Source organism: Microtus ochrogaster, linkage group LG8, assembly GCF_000317375.1.
Source record: "Microtus ochrogaster isolate Prairie Vole_2 linkage group LG8, MicOch1.0, whole genome shotgun sequence".
In the NCBI taxonomy this organism is placed as follows: Eukaryota; Metazoa; Chordata; class Mammalia; order Rodentia; family Cricetidae; genus Microtus; species Microtus ochrogaster.
In genome coordinates, this window is record NC_022033.1 from 19,829,195 (window position 1) to 19,850,750 (window position 21,556).

The 21,556-nt window shown below is 38.1% G+C and overlaps 1 protein-coding gene across 8 annotated transcripts in view; it reads right to left on the reverse strand.

The window, feature by feature from the left end:
- Ralgapb (Ral GTPase activating protein non-catalytic beta subunit) overlaps window positions 1-21,556 on the reverse strand; it is a 93,495-nt gene that overhangs the window by 45,944 nt on the left and 25,995 nt on the right. For 2 of the 8 annotated variants that reach the window (XM_013352161.2, XM_013352162.2), the window contains exons 6-18: window positions 20,758-20,889; window positions 17,158-17,336; window positions 15,478-15,626; window positions 15,151-15,367; window positions 13,045-13,080; window positions 11,630-11,831; window positions 9,101-9,268; window positions 8,541-8,655; window positions 7,761-7,908; window positions 6,078-6,142; window positions 4,890-5,019; window positions 3,850-3,858; window positions 3,047-3,180 (exon numbers count right to left, since the gene is read on the reverse strand). In XM_013352161.2, coding sequence (XP_013207615.1) covers window positions 3,047-3,180; window positions 3,850-3,858; window positions 4,890-5,019; window positions 6,078-6,142; window positions 7,761-7,908; window positions 8,541-8,655; window positions 9,101-9,268; window positions 11,630-11,831; window positions 13,045-13,080; window positions 15,151-15,367; window positions 15,478-15,626; window positions 17,158-17,336; window positions 20,758-20,889 — 1,684 coding nt within the window. The remainder of the gene's footprint in view (window positions 1-3,046; window positions 3,181-3,849; window positions 3,859-4,889; window positions 5,020-6,077; window positions 6,143-7,760; window positions 7,909-8,540; window positions 8,656-9,100; window positions 9,269-11,629; window positions 11,832-13,044; window positions 13,081-15,150; window positions 15,368-15,477; window positions 15,627-17,157; window positions 17,337-20,757; window positions 20,890-21,556) is intronic. The other 6 variants (XM_005363006.3, XM_026787307.1, XM_005363005.3 and 3 more) reach the window with 6 other exon arrangements.

Below are 21,556 nucleotides of genomic sequence, written 5' to 3' on the forward strand. Positions count from 1 at the left end.
GAGGGTCATAAGATACACGTTTTATTAAATTCTTAAGGATCTGCCAAACTGTTTTCCAAAATGGTTATTACAATTAACATTCTCATTAACAGTTTCCTTATATCCTCATCATTTGGTATGGTCAATCTTTTTAAATTTAGCCTCCTTCCCTTTCTTTCTTCCTTCCTTCCTTCCTTCCTTCCTTCCTTCCTTCCTTCCTTCCTTCCTTCCTTCATTTTTCTCTTTCTCTCTTTCTTTCTTGTGTATGAAGAGGCCACAGGAGAACTGCTGGGTGCCTTTCCTATCACAGTGGTTCTCAACCTTCCTAATGCTGCAACCCTTTAATACAGTTCCTCATGTGGTGGTTAACCCTCAACCATAAAATTATTTTTGCTACTACTTCATAACTGTAATTTTGATATGGTTATAAATAGTAATGTAAATATGTGTGTTTTCCAATGGTCTTAGGAAACCCCTGTGAAAGGTCATTCAACCCCCAAAGGGGTCTCGACCCACAGCTCTGTCACTTTCTACATTATTCCCTTGAGAAGGGGTCTCTCACACAACCTAAAGTTTCCTGTTTCAGCTATGCTGACAGGCTAGAAAACTCCTGGGATCTTTCTATTTCTACATGAGGTCCATGTGGTCATTTCAAGCTTTTTAAATAGGTGCAGGGGACATGAATTTAGGTCCTCATGCTTGCATAGCAAGCACTCTTACCCTAAGCTATTCTCCTAGTCCTCAATTTTAGCCATCCTACTGAGCATGTAATAGTATTTCATTTCCCTAACAACTAGTGATATTGAGGTAGGAAAACTCACCTTAAAGGAGAGTGGCACTATTCCCTGGGTTTGGGTCCTGGACTGCATAAAAAGGAGGAAGCCAGCTGAGCACAAGCATTCATCTGCTCTCTTCTTCCTGACTGCAGACTCAACGTGACTAGCTGCTTCAAGCTCCTGCCACCTTGACATCCCCGCCATAATGGACTGTACCCTTGCACTGTGAGCCAAAATAAACCCTTCCATCCTTAAGTTGCTTTTGTCAGGGATTTTGTCACAGCATGAGACAAGTAACTAATACATTTTTACATTTCAGTTTACAATCCATTTTTAGCTGATTTTTGTACCTACCATATACAAAACAGGTATGAAACCAAGTTTTCTACCATTAGCACTGGTCAAAAAGACTAACCTTTCTCCTTAGAGTTATCTTTGCACCTTTGTTAAAAACCAGACAGCCACATGGGTGTGATCATGAAGTCTCAATTATAGACCACTAATCTATTCATTCAATCCTGTTCTAACACAAGACTGTTTTAATCAATTGTATCTTTACAGAGAGTTATGGAATCAGGTAATATTAACCCATTATATATGATGACACAGGTCCAGAACAGAGCTCCATACAAGCTAAACACATCTTGAACTAAAAGTAGACCACAGTCATAGGGAGCTTGCTCTCTGTGTGGTCCACCATTTCTCATGAATGGCTATCCTAATGTTTAAATCAGCAACTGCTCCACATATATCTATTCATTTGGGGATTTCTTTTTTTTTTGTTAAGATTTATCTATTAATTATGTATACAGTATTCTGTCTGCATACAGTATTCTGTCTGCATGTCTGCTGCAGAACAGAAGAGGGCACCAGATCTCATGACAAATGGTTGTGAGCCACCATGTGGTTACTGGAAATTGAACTCAGGACCTCTGGAAGAGCAGTCAGTGCTCTTAACCTCTGAGCCATCTCTCCAGCCCCTCATTTGGGGATTTCTCAGTTAAATTCCAAGTAATGTTGAGAACATACTAAGTTTTCTTGTCTATTTTGTCTCTCAAAATTTGTAAGACAACTTTAAAGGTCTAAACTTCATCTCAGACACTACCACTCTGTGATGGGTATTACTACATGACCATAATATATTTTATACTTTCATCTCATCTGATCCTCCTAACAACACCAAGTGGTATTTGAAAAATAAACTTTTCCATTTCAATAATAAAAAAATACTCAGATGCTAGTGAAGATGTGGAAAAAACTGGAACCCTTGCATGTTGCTGGAAGGAATGAAAAAGGACTCGGGAGCTGTGGAAAAAACTATTTGCAGCTCTTCAAAAGTTAAACAGAATTTTCACAACCCTAAGAATTTCACTCCTTAGTGAACTGAAAATTGATATTCCAAACAAATACATGTTCCCATACATCCACAGCAGCTCTACTAGTAAAGTCTAAAGACGGAAACAGTCTAAATACCTCTTAGTTGATGAGCAGGCAAACAAAGAGTAATAATTACATTCAGCATGGTGCTGTGCAATCATAAAAAAAGGCCCGACCCAAAAAATTACTTCTCAAGTGAGAAAAACAGGCACTCTTGAAATGACACACATTACATGATTTTCCTACTGATCCCTTTCTGTGAATGGTCCTGATTAGGTAGAGCCAAAGAAGCAAAATGAAGACGAATGGCTGTCAGAGGTGGTGGCTGGGAAAGTGAACAAGAAAGCAACTGTTTTGGGGCTTAGGGATTTCCCTCCGGGGTGACAAAAACACTTAGAAATATCAGTACACTGCAAATGTACTGACAGGACTGAATCACTTGCTTTAAAATGGCTAGTTTTATGTTACATGAATTTCAGGGAGAGAGCAAGAAAGAGAGACTGAGGCTTAAGAGCAAGTGAACCCCATTTCTAAGGTTCCACAAAACTGAAATAACTGAGAGAAAATTGAATATATAGTCAATATTTGCTTAATACTGATAACAGAAAATAGTAATCACAGAAATATTTTATGATAAATGTTCTTTATAAAAACAATAAATATACTATTAAGTGTAAATAGTCACCAGTATTAAAATGTTTTCTATACCTTAACAGAAATATTCATATCCTTTGCACCTATTTTTCATTTTGCAAAATTCACTTGGAGGTTCAATTTTGTATACTCTGGATGTAAAATACGCACATGTACTGACAACCCTAAAATACCTACACAAAGGGGTGGATGTCAAAATACAGAAAAAAAAAAAAGACATGACGCAAGCGTGCTGGACTGAAATAAGGGACTGTCCTCACCTTTGCCAAGCCAGAGAGGAGCTCCAGAGCCGCCAGGGATATGCTCATGTCTTGCCGCCACTGGGAGTTGAGTCTTTGGGTGACGAGATGAATGCTGCGAATCAGGAGCCCAGCAGCTGAATCTGTATTAAGAGCTAGGATATAACCCAATGCCACATCCACAGGGAGGGAAAACAACTAAGCATTAGTAACAGAAGCACAGCATTCCACCAGGCACAGACCACAGCAGCCACAGTGAGCACAATGGGCACCCATACAGAGCTATGCTCCCCGCCCACCGGCCTGAGCACCAGGCCTGACTGATGGTGTACGAGGCACATGTGGGGCTGGGCCAGCTTCTAGCTCCCGGTCCACACTCTGACAAAGAACACTATGGACTTGGCAATTTCAGTACCATCCTTATAAGGAAAAATAGTGTCTTAAATTTTTAAATAAATAACTTGTAGAATTTAATTTTCAAAAAGAACAATGAAAAGGCAACCGAATATTTCCTTAGAATTTTACAGAGGCAAGAATTCAACTGATAGCCTCCTCAGATGCTAGGAATTACCTTAAAGCATCTCCTACAATGACAAGGCTTAAACCAGTAAAACCACATGCAATGCCTCTTCAAACCCATATTTACATTCAGCTCTTTACCACTATTTTAATACCTTTAAAAAGTTAAATGACCAAGTCACTGTTTTAACTTGGACTTCGATTTTAATTTAAAGTAGCTATTACTCATTAAAGAGTGAATTCCAAGAAATTAAACTAAGATAAATTAAATTGTAATTAAAAAAGAAGCTTTAGGGGCATTATACCTGTGGATCCTATCAGAAAGAGGGCAGTGACAACAGAAAAAGGAATGATCATTAAAGAGAGACAGTCATGCGACACTAACACAAATCTGGATTTTTTTTAGTAAAAGATATGACATAACAAGCAGAGCTCACTAACACCAGCTGAAAATGCTGGAACAAACAATCAGTTCAAACACTTATATACAACACATGCGGTAACGCAAAATTATCTTTCATTTTAAAATGTCTTAGAAAGTACAAGAAACAATTCAACCTGGAGAATACCTAAATCTACATAAGGGATAACCATTTAAATATACTATCTACATAATGACTATGTATTTGACATGCGAACGGGTAATGTGTCATAAATTCAATTATGAAAGCATGCCTCATGCACATGGCTCATGGACTCTCCAGATGATTAAAAGTCAAGCTCACATCTAGGGAATTAGGTATTCTAATCTCAAGGAATAAACAACGATTCAGTCACTATCAGGATTTGTACATAAAACATAAAGTGCTCACACTAAGTTCATAAAATAACTACTCAGTGTAAACGACATCACTGAACAGGATGTTTTCCTGGCAAGTGTCTTATTTAGCAGGGCAGAAAATGACTCTTTATTCTTGTAACTGAAGAACCTAATGAGACAGAATAGCTAGGTAAGTTTTAACATGGAGACACACACCTCTCTAGGTCTCCTCTAATACAACCTCCATCACTTCTCTCAACTGAGATTATGGGGCTCACCAGCCATCTCTGCCATTATTCTGAGAGCTCTGAGGCAAGGCCCACATCTTATGTGAGCCTGTACCATTAGCGCCTAGTACAAAACCCAAACACCTCCTGAGCTCTCATCATAAACATCTGAAGAGCTAACAAACTCCAAAACCAGCTACAAGAAGTCATAAAAATACTTTTTCCTTAGTTTTTTTAAACAAACATCTTCTGTCAATTATACCTAAGTACATAAAATTTTTATTTTTGTTTTAGATTCTTGAAAAGTTTTAGTTTTGCTTACGTGTAAATGCTAACAGACCATTTAAACACAGCTTACCGTAATCCCTTAGGAGAGCTTGAGCAGGTCTCTCACTGTCAGGCGTTGTAGGTTCTGTGCTTCCTCCACTTGCTGAACTAATGCCACTATTGGTACGACTATGACTCTTCAGGTTGTTTTCTCCACCACCCTAGTCAAACGAAAATGAGACAAAATGAACAGTTCACAAGTATAAAAAGTTTTTTTTTTATATTAAAACTTTGTTAGAGCCAGGTATTGATGGCAAATGCCTTTAAACCCAGCACTTGGGAAGCAGAGGGAGGCAGATCTTTAGATCTTGAAAAACCAAAACAAACAAAATTGTTAAGAGCTGGGGCTATGGTTCAGGAGTACTGCACTTTCCTCATATGCATAAGGCCCTGGGTTCATACCCAGTAATGCAAACATAACAGGTTAACTAGCACAAGGTGATACATAGATAAACAGACAAGGGATTAGAATCACTGTGGTATTGTTGTTCTGATGTTATCTGTTAAAAGGGTATACAGGGTTTGATAGCTACAGGTATCCACACTGGGGTTCCCCATGCTGTTCTTCAAAAGGCCACCCTCATAACCCTTTACATATGCTACAGTTGACTAGCTAATGCCTCTTGAGTCATTAAGGAAAATACTTTAAGTGACTCTGGAGCAAAACCTCAGAACAGGAATATAATCTTCAAATACAATATGGGGCTGGGAGATGATCTCAGTCACTAACGTGTTTACCACTCAAGCAAGAGGACATGAGTTTGATCCACAAAATCTACTTTTAAAAAAATGCCAGAGGGAGGGAAGGGCAAGGGAGCAAATGGGTAAGAACACTTGCTACAGAAGCATAAAAACCTCAGGTCAAATCTCCAGCACCTATGTAAAAAGTTGGTCACAGCCACCCACATGCCTATAATGACAGCACTGGGTGGAAACAAGAGCATCACTGGGCTTGGTGGCGGCCAGTTTAGCTTCATGGTCATCAAAAGACACTTTCAAGGGAAAAGGGCAATTGTGCAGAATACCTGGCATCCTCCATGCTCACACCCACCCATATCCCATTTACACACACACACACACACACACACACACACACACACACAACATATAAGCACACACACATACAAGCATACCCTAGGTTCAATTCCAGCACTACTAACTATGGTTTATACAAAATCAGAAGCAGATTTTTCTATGACAGATTATGTAAGCTTCTTACCATCTCCATTTGGCAACCAATGGCTTCTAAAAGTGCAGAATCCTGAACAATATTTAACATTGCTCCTGCAATAGCAAAACAAAGGAGTTTACATGGCATACAATTACAGTTACAATGGCTCAGTCAGAATAAGAGAATAACCCTAGCACTCGGAAGCCTGAGGCAGGAAGGAAGGCTGCTATGAGCTGAAGTCACTTGGGCTATACAAGACCCTGTGTCTCCTCCCCTCCCTCTAAAAAAAAGAAAAGAAAAAAGAGAAATTTTGGTAAAGTATTTCTGAAATTTTCTGACAGTTATGAATAAATATATTTTTTAAAAATTAATGCTTTATAAATCCCAAAATTCTGATATGCCTGCCAAGATTTTATTTTTTATTTGGGGAAGGGGGTTGCACACATATGCATTCCACAGTATGTGGTGATATCTTGTTTGTAGTCTAACAAAGCTTGCCTGAAGATCAGAGGGCAGAGCTAGCCACTAGTTAACCATAGAGGTCTGGAGGTCTGTACAGACAGATAGAAAATGAAAAACATATAAGGCGGGAGGAGACATGAGGTTGGCCTTTTCTGGGCCAGGAGTTAGCAAGGAAAGAACTGACTGTGGCTCACTCCTTTCTCTGATCTTTCAGCATCTGCCCCGATATCTGGCTCTGGGTTTTTATTAAAAAGACCAATTAGAACTCATGCAACGACAGTGTATGTGGATGTTAGATGACAACTTTCAGGAATCAATTCTCTCTTTCCAAGGTAGGATCCAGGAATGAAACTCAGGTCATTACTTTTGTAAGGCAAGTACTTTTAGCCCAATGAGCCATTTTCTGACCAACTCCAAAGCACACGGGACTAAACTATTTACATTCTTTTATTTCTAACAATGCCATCCATGTGAACATTATTTTGTTTCCTCTCTCTCTGGTTTAAAATATCTTTTTAACATGTAACATTCACATGCACTTCCTAAGTACAGAATTCCCATAGCCCACTTCTCTTCCAGCTATGTTTCTACAGCAATGTCAACAGTAATGTGAGAATGTGTTATCACTTGTTCCTTCAGCTCCTTGTCAAATTAAACAAGTTTACCTTCTCATTGTCTAGCATACCAGACTTCCTAAGTACTCACCCCAACTACTGGAAGGAAAAAAGAAAGAGAGGGAAGAAAGTTAGGACAAAGAAGAGGGGGAGCACAGACAAGACAACTAAATGCTTTCTGTCCCTCATCTCATCTCCTTAAATCTTTTTTTAATTGTTTACTACATTTATTTATTTACTTACGTATTTGTTCGGGGAGAGAAGGGCTATGTGCAGACCATGGTACGGTGTGGAGGTCAAAGAACAGCTAAAAAGAACTAGGTTCAGGAAATGGGAGGAGGAGAGGAGGTGGAAATTTTTAATTAAAAATAAATAAATGGGGAAAAAAAAGAATTAGGTTCTCCTTTCACCATGTGGAACCTGGAGATCAAACTCGGGTCTGTGAGACTTGGTGGCAAGCATCTTTTAAGCACTGAGCTACCTTGCCAGATCCCTTCTGATTCAGAATAATAAGAGCTGTATCCGGCTTAAGCTCCTCTCACCTGTTTCCCCAACATACCTTTGGTCACTCGTACCTGGGTTTCATGTGCCAAAAATAAAATAAAATAAAATAAAGCAAACAAACAAACAAACAAAAAACTATCTGAACACAAACCTAGTATCATTTGGGTGTTGTTAGGGTCCGTTTCCGTTTGCAAGGCACCGATTAGTATATTCACAAGTCTCAACTTCAGGGACAGAAAAGTTATTGGTTTATCATAAGAAGAGCTGTCATCATTACTAAACTTCCCTTCTAGGACCACCTGGAGAAAAACAAAAACAAATATTTCACGTCACTTATTGTACATGATGCCCATTTAGAAACAGCAAGAGGAGAGAGAAGGTGAATAGGCTAATGATCCAGGATTCCAGGCTAATCCCAGCTCCCATTCAACACATGTAATCAGATGTCATTAGCCTATAAACACATGACTAGTAAGTCAAGGCATATTAGCACTTTTTAAAAGAAGAAATACCTAAATTAGAAAAACCTCATTAATCTATTAGAAATATGTATTTATCCATTAGAAACATGTATTTTAAAATGTTTATTTATCTACTGTTGAGACAGGATCTCACTGTATAGCCCTGGTTGGCCTCAAACTCACAAAGCTCCATATGCCTCTGCCTACAAGTGCTGGGATTAAAGGCCAGTATGAGCATGCAGGACTACAAAGTCACTTTTCTAAAGCTCCCATTCCACTTTGTTAGAAGTGTAATTTGACTTAAATTAGCATACAAAAACAAAATATAGAATAAAAAATGTTAATGATGGTTGGCAGGATGTTGAGACAGAAGGATTTCAAGTTTGCAACCAAACTGGGCTACATAGCAAGACCTTGCATCATGAAGAAAAAAAAAAAGGAGGGGAGTGGAATATTTAAAGAAACATTACCTCAGATCTGACTGTGCCAAAATGATGAGGGAGGGGCAACAAAGAAAGCAGGATATTAATGGAGGATCTTCTCAATTCTGTTGGATTTACATAGCTTTTGAATTTTGAGAGTTCTCTGCCAAAAAATAAAAAGTTATTAGTATGTTTCAGCTAAAGAGCATTTTTACCTACTGCCAAATATTTACTATACCATTTTTTCCACAACCCAATCATTGTATTTATGAGAACATCTACATCACACTATTACTTGTATATATGAGAACATCTATGTTACACTATTACTGAATTAAGCTAGAGTTTGACTGAAACCGTAAGGCCTACATTTTAACAGTAGGATCTCAGGCTGGGTTTTTTCTGACCCATCTAGACCAAGTCAAAAAAAAATCCAGTAAGCCCGTGCACATATCAGACTGAAGGCATCTGTGATTGAGATGCTCTTTACTCAATTTAATGTAGCCTGGGTCCCACTGGACTGTGAAAACAACTAAATAGGGTAAATTAGCAAACACGAGAAGTACCAAACTAGACAACTGACACAGTAGTAAAAAATGACAGCTTACCTGTCAGGCAAAATGGTTTCAAGAGCTGAAATAAAGTAAGGAACCACAACATCAATCCCTTTCAAGTCACAGCAGAACAAAGGAGGGGAGTTTAGAATAACGCTGGCCAAGACAGGATGGCACACATAATCATTTATCTGCAAACCTTGAATTAAAAGCATGTAAAATCTAGGAAAGCAAGAAAAAAATTTTAAACAAGCTGTTGATCAAATATTTCCAGAATTACTATTTTCTACATAGTTATCTGAAAAGCCTTTGTCCACTCTTCACTCTAGTTTATAGACTTTAAAGGTACTACTAGGATTCAACAATTCAGAATCATAAGATCTGTATCTATTACAGGTTTTTAAAGTTTTAAATTTTTGTAAATCAAATTACGGGTGCCTACAAATGAGGTACTAATAACAAAACAAATGCCTGGGTACTTATCAATTAATTGGTGGAATCAATTAATTGAATTCTAAAGCAATAAACTGTTGATGCATTCACATTCCCAGGAAACAGGTGAGTTTGTACCATTTTCCTTCCTCCATTGCTTCTGAGGGGTTAGTGAGAGGAAGGAAGAAAGCCCACTAAACTCTGCATTCATCATAACATGAAAATTGTGCAAAGAGTCCTTTGAGGAATCTACCTGAACATATTGTCCTTTTCCTACCACCCTCAACTGCACCACTAAGCAACCAAGCCACTAAGCATTTAACTGCACTGCCATACTCTTCTTATCACTAGACACTTCTTTCTTCTCTGCAAAACTCTTTGGAAACAATCTTCTCATTCACTGATGCCTTTCAACTCATTTCAATCTACCTTGTGTGCATAGAACTCAACTAAAAACAGGCACTTAATATGCAGTTCTTGATAAATATCCCACAAGCCCTTGAAATGCAAGGCTGAAACTTAAATACATCATTTGTCTTCTCACAAACCTGCTGAGTTAGTCTCATGACCTCTCACCCAGTCTTCTGAACTAGACAGAAAGCTCATGTTCATAGCTTTCTCTCTTATTGCTACTGATATAATTTGGGATATCTCTCCAGCTCTCACAGCTATATGTAGCTAGAGCAGAGACAGACACCTAATTGATCGGATCTTTCCCAAGAATCTCCTGTTATTTCAGAGATGTTTACTGATCCCACTAGTCTTCTAGACTAAGGCTATGACAACTAGGAACTTAGAAGCACACTGCAGTATAAGGAAAATGATCTACAGAGAAAAATGAAGCAGTTTTAGGAGACAAGCAGCACAGGAAGGAGAGTTGCTCTGGTCCCTGAACACTTTCCAGCCCCTGGTTCCTACATTTTATATTCCTCGCTATACTGCTTGACCTTAGATTCTGTTAAGTATCCCTAGCATCTTTTTAATCTATTCACTGACTTAAAGCAGATTTAAAGATAAGAGCTCATGGTTAAGGCCAGTACACACTATGTTTTTCTGTGCCTTATGCTTGAGACTTGGATTCCTCTGCTGGGAGTCAATTTACCTAATCTTTCCTGAGCACGTAGCAATACAGGTATCTCAATGTTCTACTTGATTGTAATTTTACTTAAGCAGCTGTGTGAATAAGTAGTGGAGAAGAGCAAAAGAGAATAAAAAATTATAAATTTAGAAAGAGTAACAAAATTTGAAATGCCATAGTGAGAGAAATAAGAGAGTCAAATGCTACAAGGCAGGAGCTGAGTTGAATAATCAACTCAGAGAGAGGAAGCAGAGGCCAAAGATGCCTAGGTTCTGGCCTGAGCAGCTAAACTGATGGCAGAACCATCCACAGGTGAAGGCCAGAGTTTTGGAAATGATAATCCTACCCAACCTCCCAATAGTTTAAACACTATCCATCCTTTCTAAACCCAGTACAAACATCTAATAATGCCAGAGCTCTTTACTGAGTCCTCTAGGTTAAGTATGAGCTGCTGCTTCTTCCAAACACTTAAAACCATTTATCTGCCGGGCGACGGTGGCGCACGCCTTTAATCCCAGCACTCGGGAGGCAGAGGCAGGTGGATCTCTGTGAGTTCGAGACCAGCCTGGTCTACAGAGCTAGTTCCAGGACAGGCTCCAAAGCCACAGAGAAACCCTATCTCGAAAAACCCCAAAAAAAAAAAAAAAACCATTTATCTGTGTCTCCTGCCAACTTCTGGTTCCTACTGAACCACTGCTATTTTTGCATTAACCTATTCACCATAGTCACTAAACTCCTTTGAGTAAAGATTCACAGCTGACTTATTTCTGGACTGTATACAGAACCTAATGTTGTGCCAAAAAAAAATCTATTAACAAACTGTTACTTCCAAAATCTCTCCAGAATTTATAAATGATAGAATAAATAATAGCTCTAGAACAGAACCTTAGAAATCTTTACCAAATCTGATGAGGAGGGTAAAATGGAAGAACAAGCAAGTTTCAATTACATAAAGACACTGGGAGGTATTTCAGATCAAGAATAGCTTATTGATTTAGCCTACCAAGCCATGCCACAATAGTGTTTCATCATCAAATGATACAAATGTGAAAATAAACAAAAAATTCTAAAACCTGGATAAATAAGCTGGCAGAATCTCTTCTCCAGTCTTCTTGCTACAAAAAATTCTACATAATGTCCCACAAGCCTCAGCTCTTCCTGCTTCATAGTTATCAGGAAAGTCACTTGCATCAAACACAGGATTGGAAACCATGGTGTCTGTGGACATTTGGGACCCTTTTCGTCGAAACTCCATGCTAGCTTGTGTTGCAATGGCTGGGGAGAGAAAAGGAGCATTTTATTACTTTTGTCAAAATGCCAAATAGGCTCATGGGACCCTGGACACAAAGATCAAATACTGGTGTCATTACATAACTACTTTAATAGAATCCAATAATGCTTTTGTTTAGCAACTATGTCTTAATTTATTTTTTAAAAAGGGCTCTCTGATATCTTCTTTGAAATGGGTAACAATTTACAATAGCATTGTCAACTTAACAGATTCTACAAAAAGAATTTTTTCACTGAATTTCTAGTCAGAAGATTATAATTGTATACATCTGCATACAGACATATACAGAATTTGCCTTTTCTATTATTTATTTTCTGGTTTTTTTCCTCCTTCTATAGAATGATCTTAACCATTAAGAAGAGTAGCAATTACAATTTATACAATTAACTCAAATGGACAAAGCAATTAAGAGGGCAAATATATGCCAGTTTGAATACAGCAGATGAGATGAGAACTGAGTAAAGGAGGAAGAGAGGGCATTCCCACCACCCACCCAGCTCCAAAACACACACCAAAGAGCTGCCCAACCAAGCAAATGAGAATGAATTTTAACAACCACAGACAGCAGCAAACTTGAGGTTGGAAAATCAGAAAACTGGGTTGGTAAGGAGGATTATCATGGTCATTTGTTGTCACCAAAACAGAAGCCCTTCGAAAGTTGCTTTTAACAAAAGATTTCATAGCACACAGATCACTCTGAAATCTTTTATTACTCTACATAAAATGTTTAAATTGTTTTGTAATGATAGGAGGCTTAATAGATGAAGAGTCAAGCATAAATCTTTATGCAACTTCCCATGAGCCATTTTAGTCCTGAATAAGCTATCCAGCAATAATACATTTGGAAAACACTACATGCAGAATGCATACAAATCAAACACTAAATCTGTATAAAAATAAGCTTAAAGCTTAAAAAAAAAAGAAAAAGAAAAAGAAAAGAATAAAAGCCAAAACACAGTTAGTGCAAAGTCCTGGAATTCATGACATGACCAGACTAGTATACAGAAATAATGGGATTGATTCAGGCAGATTAATTTGCTTTTGCCAACAATCTTCCCCATTCAAAACACAGAAAAAATATTTTTTCTTCCCAAGTGCAAAAACTACAATAGACAATGACAATCAAAAATTTTAATGGAATTATGGAAAAATAAAAACATGACTGCAATTAAGGAGAAGCTTCTGGTTCCTACTTACAAGATTTATAAGAAAGAAGAATTTGGATAAAAGATGCTGCAAGATAATAGAAATAAATGGAAACAAATCAAAGGACGGCAGTAATTATAAAATACTTTAAAGATGGTGAAATTTTACAATAAATTAAGAAGCTTTTTAGCTTTTTAAAAGTTAGATTTAAAGTTTTATGATACCACAAGCTAATTCAAAAACATAGGAAATTGTGCATTCAGGTCCAAAATTATGATTTTGTATCATGCAAAACAATGAACAAAGAAAATTACATAGCTACAAAGAATTGAGGTTTTGAACTGCCCATAACGTGCATTAAAATTTTTAGTTTATTAACCCTTCCCAGCTCAATGTTACTTTTACAAAGCACAGTGCATCAGGTAAATTGAAAGCTAGCAAGTTCAAAGAAGCAAATACTTGAGTTAAAGGTGAACTGCATGGCAGAATTCCTTGATGACAGCCAGTACGTAGAAAACACACAATACCCCAACCCCTCTACCTCCCATCCAAGACATCAAGACTGGTACCCAAGAGCACTCTAAATCCACTTTAACTATTTGGACACCTCAAGTGTCCTGGATAATGTAACACCCTTTAGCATCTCTGGACATAGTCAGGAGGAGCATCTCTCCTTCCTCCACCAGGAAGAAGGTTCAGAATGATGGGAAAGTGAGATGTTGCTCACTTGTCATTTGAATTCTGGTTCTATCTTCTAGTGCAGTGAGCAAACCAAGTTGTAACAAACTCTCCAGAGACAGAAAGCTCTAGATTCTCATTATACTAGCCTTCCAGAAAGCAGCAGATTGAGCCATGCTAGATTTAGAGATTGCAAGGCCAACAGCTCCACACTCAACAGCTAGGTAATGTTGTAAGAACTATAACTTACCAAAATAAATAAATAAATAAAAGGCTGACTCACTCTGGACAATACCATATAAACTGATAAACATTGTTCAGAAAATTTAAAATACATAGCACATAAATAATGAAAATATACCCATGAGTGGTTTTTAAAAACTCGTCATTTAATCAAGCTCATGAATGTGGAAATGGTAAAATATAAAGTGACTGAATTTGAACAAAATAAAGCAAGCAAAAGAATCTCTAACTCACTCATGCAGCCTCACATCTCATAACATCTTCATACTTAAAACCTTTCTAAATTATTTAAAAGATTCATAAGAACATCCAAAATAATTACACTTATAGAATATTCACAGGCATAAACCTAGCTGTAGATGAATTTCTGAGAAAAAAAGAGACCCTTATGAACACTGTTAATTTTATCCCTGAATTCAACAGTCTCCCTAGAGAATAATACTATCAGAAATCTTTTTACCTCAATCTGTCTCCAACCCCTATAGGAAAGTATATTTTTAGAAAACAACTAATACACTCATTGTTGTATAAACATGGGACCTGGCACATGCTAACAGCAGCTCAATAAATGCCAGCCATTATTATTATTATTCAACTGTGCAAGACAGATGATAACCATTCAAAACATTCTGCCCAGCCTCACCATCCATCTGGCATTCGCTCCTAGCATAATAGTAAGATGACAAAATACGTCCAATTTCATTTAGACAATTTCATTCTACAGTAAATCTAATGAAGATACTGAAGTTGATTTATTAATACTCTACAAATCTTACAGGGTTAACAGAGCAGATTATGTTTTCACTAGACTAAAACCTGAGAGGTTAGAGACTACCACGAAGAAAACAGAAAATTCCTGATATTAACATGTAATGATGATTAAATGGCTGTGAAAAATCTAAGAATACATTTCAATGAGTAAAATATTTGTTTAAATATATATTATTATCCTGGCTGACATGAAGAGAATTTCCAGGTCACCTACAAAAAGTGGTTAACCTGAAGTGTCCCTAATAAAACCAGACAAAGGGCCAAACTTCATAAAGTATACAAAAAAAGACAGATAGGAAAGGTTCCCAAGTTTCTATTAGTTCAGCTGGAAGGGGTTAAGCACAATATATTGCTTGGTGAGAAACAGGATGCTTTTCAAGAGCCATATTAATCTTGCAGGTAGGAAAGACTAAAGAGAAAGAAACAGAAAGGGAATGATGACTATAAGTTTCTGGGCATATTTACCAGTCATGCTGCTGTCTCTGTTTATTCCATTATGGAGTTTGCAGTGAACAAATGCTGCATCAAATAACCACGATCCAAAGAGATTTAAGATGCTGTTAACCTTTGGTCTGCGAGGGGCAGGCAGCGGCCTGGGTTCTGAACTAGTCTGATTTGGACTTGACAGAGGAGAAGTGGAGGATGCCTGGTGCTGGACTTTCGAGGTGTGAACAGTAGTAACCTACCAGAAAAATACAAGTAAGTGTCTACAGTCGTGAAAAATTGGAGAAAGTGGCAGGGCTTGTAAAAGTTAACCTTCATAAAGCAAACAACAATGTTGAACATTCTTACCGCGGTTGTCTTCATGGTGGCCTTATTCACAGTCACAGCCCGGTGCCTCCGGTTATGTGGTGGTGTGGTATTCACAGCAGTGCTCTGAGGCATACTTAATCTATTCACGGGTGTTGGGGGAGCGCTGTCTGATCTCGGTCGAGAAATGCCTTTAAAAAAAAAATAATAATAATAATAAAAGAAAGGTTTTGCCTTTGCTTTTAAGAAAAATGGATCTGCCTCCCAAAGTCCACATATCTTTTCTTCTGAATAAGAGAACCCTATTTCAGTTGAACAAGGAAGCCAGAAGAAATGGCTACAGTTTTAAGCTTCCCTTACCATAAGATGTGGCCATGTTTAAGCTTAGAAATAAGTGACTATTTGATACATCTCCCAGGAAATGTTACAAAAGACAAGCAGGCTTCCCTCTCCTTCCTGACTCCTGGGCTGCTGGGTTCCTCATACTTGAAGGCCTATGAGGACATACACAATAAAATGGACACGGGCCCCACAGAAACTACTACAGCAACCACACTGCCTGGCCTGCTTCATACTTGTGAAAACAACCTTAGGTGTCAAACACGGACAGCATAGGCTCTTATGTGCCAGCAATCTAATCAGAACAAGCCTATTAACTATGTTTTTTCTATTTTTAAAAATTTTAATAAATTTTATTACTTAAAAAATGGCAAATAAAAAAAAACAACACACACCTTGGAGTGGTGATGGCACGCATTTTTAAACCCAGCCTTAGGGAGGCAGAGGCAGGCGCATCTCTGTGAGTTCAAGGCCAGCCTGGTCTACAGAAGGAGTTCCAGGACAGCTAGGACTACTAGAGAAACCCTGTCTCAAAAAACCAACCAAACAAGCAAATTAAACAGAATTAACCTGCAACCAAAGTCTGCACATCTCAATAACCATCCAGCCATTCTGTGCACTCAGTCTAGAGCCTCTCACTGCATTTTACATTTTCACTATCAAAATATTTTTATGCACTTACCACCAAAAAACAAAGATTTCATGACAGAGGAAAAAAACCTCTAAACTGTGTGATACGTTTAACATATACACATACCAACCATTTTAGAAAATAACAACTATTAATATCACTCTTTTTCAACAGATTAAAAATACACAAAAGGGCCAGGTGGTGGTGGCCACGCCCTTAATCCTAGAGGTAGGCAGATCTCTGTGAGTTCGAGGCCAGTCTGATCTACAAGAGTTAGTTCCAGGATAGGCTCCAAAGCTACAGAGAAACCCTGTTCCGAAAAAAAACAAACAAACAAAACACACACACACAAAAAGATACAAGATTTGTGCATCTTACCTATGACAAACTAAAACACTGGTTCACAAAAGGTACAGAGTACCAATGAAAACAGTCAATTGAGCATTTTAAATTATTTTTGTGGGCAACGCGTGGAATGAGTTTTGCAATCTATAATCTGTTTTGTACATTTTTGGGTCTTTTCTCCACCTTTCTACTAAGCTACTGTCTTTCCATGGCATTTTTGTTTGATTTACATAAAGACAATAGCATTCCAGCTATCACAATTCGCTGCAAACATTTTTTTCCTAGATCATTATTTGCCAGTAAGTTTGTTCCTCTTTCTTCAGGCTTTCCTGAGAGCTTCCAGCATTAAACTTGTAGACATTTACACACAGCTCTTCAAACATCTAAGAAATATACACAAAATTCACCTAAAAATGCATCCACCAGACAGCTGATTCCACGCATGGCACGAAAGAATATCTGAGGCAGATGTTTAAGGCAGGGGTACTGGCTCAGCTCCTGTGGCATTCCGCTCACACTCAGGAATTGCTCCTGAAACTTGGGGGTTGAGCTTATAATGGCTGGATTACTCAGATCCACAGGATTACTACGGAAAAGAAGAAAGAATTCGTTACATACTTAGAAATGTCTATAGCAATAAAAATGCATGCAATCTAATTTAAGAATTAGGACTATCACCCAGACATGCTAGCATACACCTTTAATCCCATCACTTAAGAGACAGGGACACACAGATCTCTATGAGTTTGGAGCCAGCCTGATCTGCATAATGAGTTAATTCCAGGACAGCCAGGACTATAGAGAGAGAGAGGCTGTCTCAAAAACAAAAAAACAAAACAACAAGAGAAGAAAGAACAGGACAATTTATGCTTGTGTGTGGTGAAGATGAAACTGACTATTTGATGAGCTCGGAACTAAAACATGAATGTTTCTCCATAGGCTTGCGGATTTTCTTTGTTCATTTATTTTTTTAATAATGTTTTTATTAATCTTTGAGAATTTAATAAGATGCTTTTGTTTATTTGTTGTTGAGACAGGGCCTCATTATGTATCGCTGGCTACACAGACCATGCTGGCCTTGAACTTACATGTCCAGTTCTGTCTGCTGCCCAGCCTCTGCCTTCCTGCTCCTTCCTCCTAAGTGCTGGGTTTAAAGGTGTTCTTTTTAACATATTCTCTTCATAGAATGAAAATCAAAGTAAAGCAAGAAAGTTTTAACTTTTTAGAATATTTTTTTCTGCTGGATGGTGGTGGTGCACACCTTTAATCCCAACGTGTGTGTGTGTGTGTGTGTGTGTGTGTGTGTGTGTGTGTGTGTGTGCAGGTGGATATCTGTGAGTTCAAGGCCAATCTGGTCTCTCCATAGCGAATTCCAGGGCCCATTCCCCGATTACACAGAGAAACCCTGTCTCTGAAGAAAAAGAAAAGAAACAGAATATTTTTTTCTGATATTTGGAACTAAATGACAGGAAACTAAAGTCAACAAGAATTTCATAAAGAAAATTTTAATATAAACATCTGTCTGCATGTTTGGATGTACCAAGTGCAAGTGAGAATAACATGAGTAAAGTCAACAGGAACTGTGTTGTTTCCCAGGAAAAAGGTGAAGCTACCGTACTAAACAAGACTCAGGTTATACTCCACAATACATGCAGCACTCTTCCCAGGAAATCTGCCAATGGACAGAGTGGCCCCTCCTGAGGAATCCTCATAGCCACCCACAGCACACTTAAACAGAGACATAAAAGTTATCCAAAGGGAGTTCATCCTAGGGTCTGTGAGAAACCCAAGACCACTTTAGCCTAATTAACAAAAGTAATTTGGTCTAGTGTACCTCTTTTTGAAAGTCTGAGCAAAAGGAACACCCCAGTAACCTAAAAGAGCTAGAACTGGAGCCACAGTGTTCATAGTCATTCATACCATTGAATCACATACTCCTGAAAGGCAGGAGGAGTCAGAAACTGGGGAAACAGTCTACCAGAGATAGCATGTACATACTAGAGAAGTAAGAAAACTAAGAAAGGAAAGTATGAGTCTTCTTGATTAAAGAATAACATAGCCTTCCCCAGCTGCTTCTGAGACTTTAATGAGGGCTCTCCATGGATTCACAGTAACCTCCCTCCCATTTGCTATCCAGGTTTCTACTATTTATAAGGAAACAAACCCTAACTAAAACATCAGACATCAGTATTATCCCAAGAACAATGTTAAAGCCTAATAGACCAATTAGGAATGAAGAAATTAAAAAATATCCAACAATTTTTTTTATTTTTATTTTTTTTCCAACAATTTTTTAATTAAAAGAAATTTTTTATTGGAAACAGGGTCTTTTGGTTTTTTTTTACCCTTTTTTGTTTTGTTTTGTTTTCTCAAGACAGGGTTTCTCTGTGTAACAGCCCTGGCAGTCCTGGAACTCACTCTGTAGACCAGGCTGGCCTCAAACTCACAGAGATCCACCTGCCTCTGCCTCCTGGGTGCTGGGATTAAAGGCATGTGTCACCACCGCCCAGCTTGGAATCAGGGTCTTATTATTAAATTATAGACTAGTGTGAAACTCACTTCATCTCCTATACTGGCTTCAAACTTGTGATGCTCCTGCCTCATATAAGGCTATAGCAACATAAAATAGGCTAGCTTCCCACTATCTTAGCAATACTTACAAATAATGGGATAAGAAATATGCAAATTTTGTGAATAATATACTTCTGTTAGCTACGTAAGATTCTTAAGAGGACTGCAAAGTTGTAACTAGAAGCCACGAGAGTCTGGTAAGAGTTCTCAAGAATTTACTTAGGTATGAAATAGGAGTAAACACTCACTGACACAAAACAGTTTAATCGATGACGCTGATCCAGAGACTACACCCTAGAATTCATAATCCCCAAAAGTCAATGGCTAAAGGGATTGAGCATAGTGGCTTAACCCCAGTACTCAGAAAGCTAAGGTAAGGAAAGTAAGTTCAAGGCCAGCCTGAGCTACACAGCAAGGCCCAGCCTCAAAACAATAAACAAAGAAGGGAAGTATGTCTAAGTGGTAGACTAGATACTTAGTATGTGCAAACCCTAGTGCAATTCCTAGCACCAAATAAAATGTTTAAAAAGAGGCTGGAGAGATGCTTAATGGTCAAGAGTGTATACTGCTCTTCCAGAAGACTGGAGTTTGGTTCCCAGCATCTGCATTGTGACTCACAACCTCCCATAACTCCATTTCTGTGGATATGATGCTTTCTTTTGGCATTTGAGAGTACCCAAATACACAGCATACACTCATACACAGAGATACACACACATAAATATAAATAAAATTTTTTTTTTAAAAATTAAAAGTGAATCCTAGATATATCTAAAATTTTTATTCTATTGTGCCAATGAGATGATTGTGGGCTAAAGCACTTGCCTACACTGGATGATGCAACCATGATAACTTAATTTCAATCCACAGGATCCACTTAAAGTAAGAGACCAACTTTACAAGATTGGCTTTGGGGCTTCACACATGTTCCATGGCACATGTATCTGCATCCACACACACATCTTAATATACACACAATAAATAAATGTCATTTTTAAAAAAGAAATCACAGGAGAGGAGGGAGATTTACTCTTCTGTGAAACTTAAGGTCTACTTTTCAGTGAAATTTTAAACGAGGCTGCAGGAGGAGGGCACTGAGGTCAAGACTGCTGAACCAGTACTGACAGAGAGGAACATGGTGAAGTCTCTAAAGGTCTGACAAAGTCCTGGGAAAGACATCATCATCTAAGATACAACAAAACAAGTTTCTAGAGAGGGTTCCAGTAATAGCTAAGGACAACCCAACCACACAGGAATGGAGAGCAGGAAATGCACAATGCAGACATGCATCACAATGCAGACATGTATACTGTTCAGTTCAGCTCCATCCAATGGACTACACTTAGCACTCACATGACACATTCCAAAAGAAGCAGTGTGGCTCTTGCCCTAAGACACTTACTGGGTAAAGAACACATGAAATAACATGACAATACCTTAACATGTGCAAAAATCGAAACCATGTTTGTGCAACACACTCATTGTCCATTTCTGGAGGGATCAGATTGGCATCTTCATCAGGAACTTTAAACGGAGGAAATGAAGGGCCGTATGTAAAGCGAAGCAATCTGGAAAATAAAGCCACACACCACTTTCAGGATTTTGTTTTGGTGAAGTCTCTAAAGATTTGACAATACCTTTTGATAGTATTGAGGATTGAACCTAGCTCAAACATTCCAGTCAAGTACTCTAACACTGAACTATTTTAATTTAATTTAATCCCAACCCACTTTAATATTTTGAGACAAGATCTCACAAAATTGCATAAGTTGGCCATGAATTTCTGATCCTACTGTTTCTTCCTGATGAACAAAGGTTATAGTTCTGTACCATCAGGTTCTTCTACCAAATCCATTATTAGCAAGATTAAACATACATTCAACCACTACATGAGAAAATAGATTAAAGATACCTCAGCTATATGAAAACCCTGATTTGTAAAAATTATAAACTGCAAGGGATTTCCAGCTTTTAATTTATTAAACTTTATTTTATGTGCATTGGTATAATTGGTGTCAGGTTCTCTAGAACTGGATTTATAGACAGTTGTGAACTGCCATGTGGGTGCTGAGAATCAAACCTGGGTCTTCTGGAAAAGCAGTTAAGTCTTCTTAACTGCTGAGCCATCTCACCAGCCCTGATTTAAGCCAGGCGGTGGTGGCGCACGCCTTTAATCCCAGCACAGGAGGCAGAGACAGGCAGATCTTTGAGAGTGCGAGACCAGCCTGGTCTACA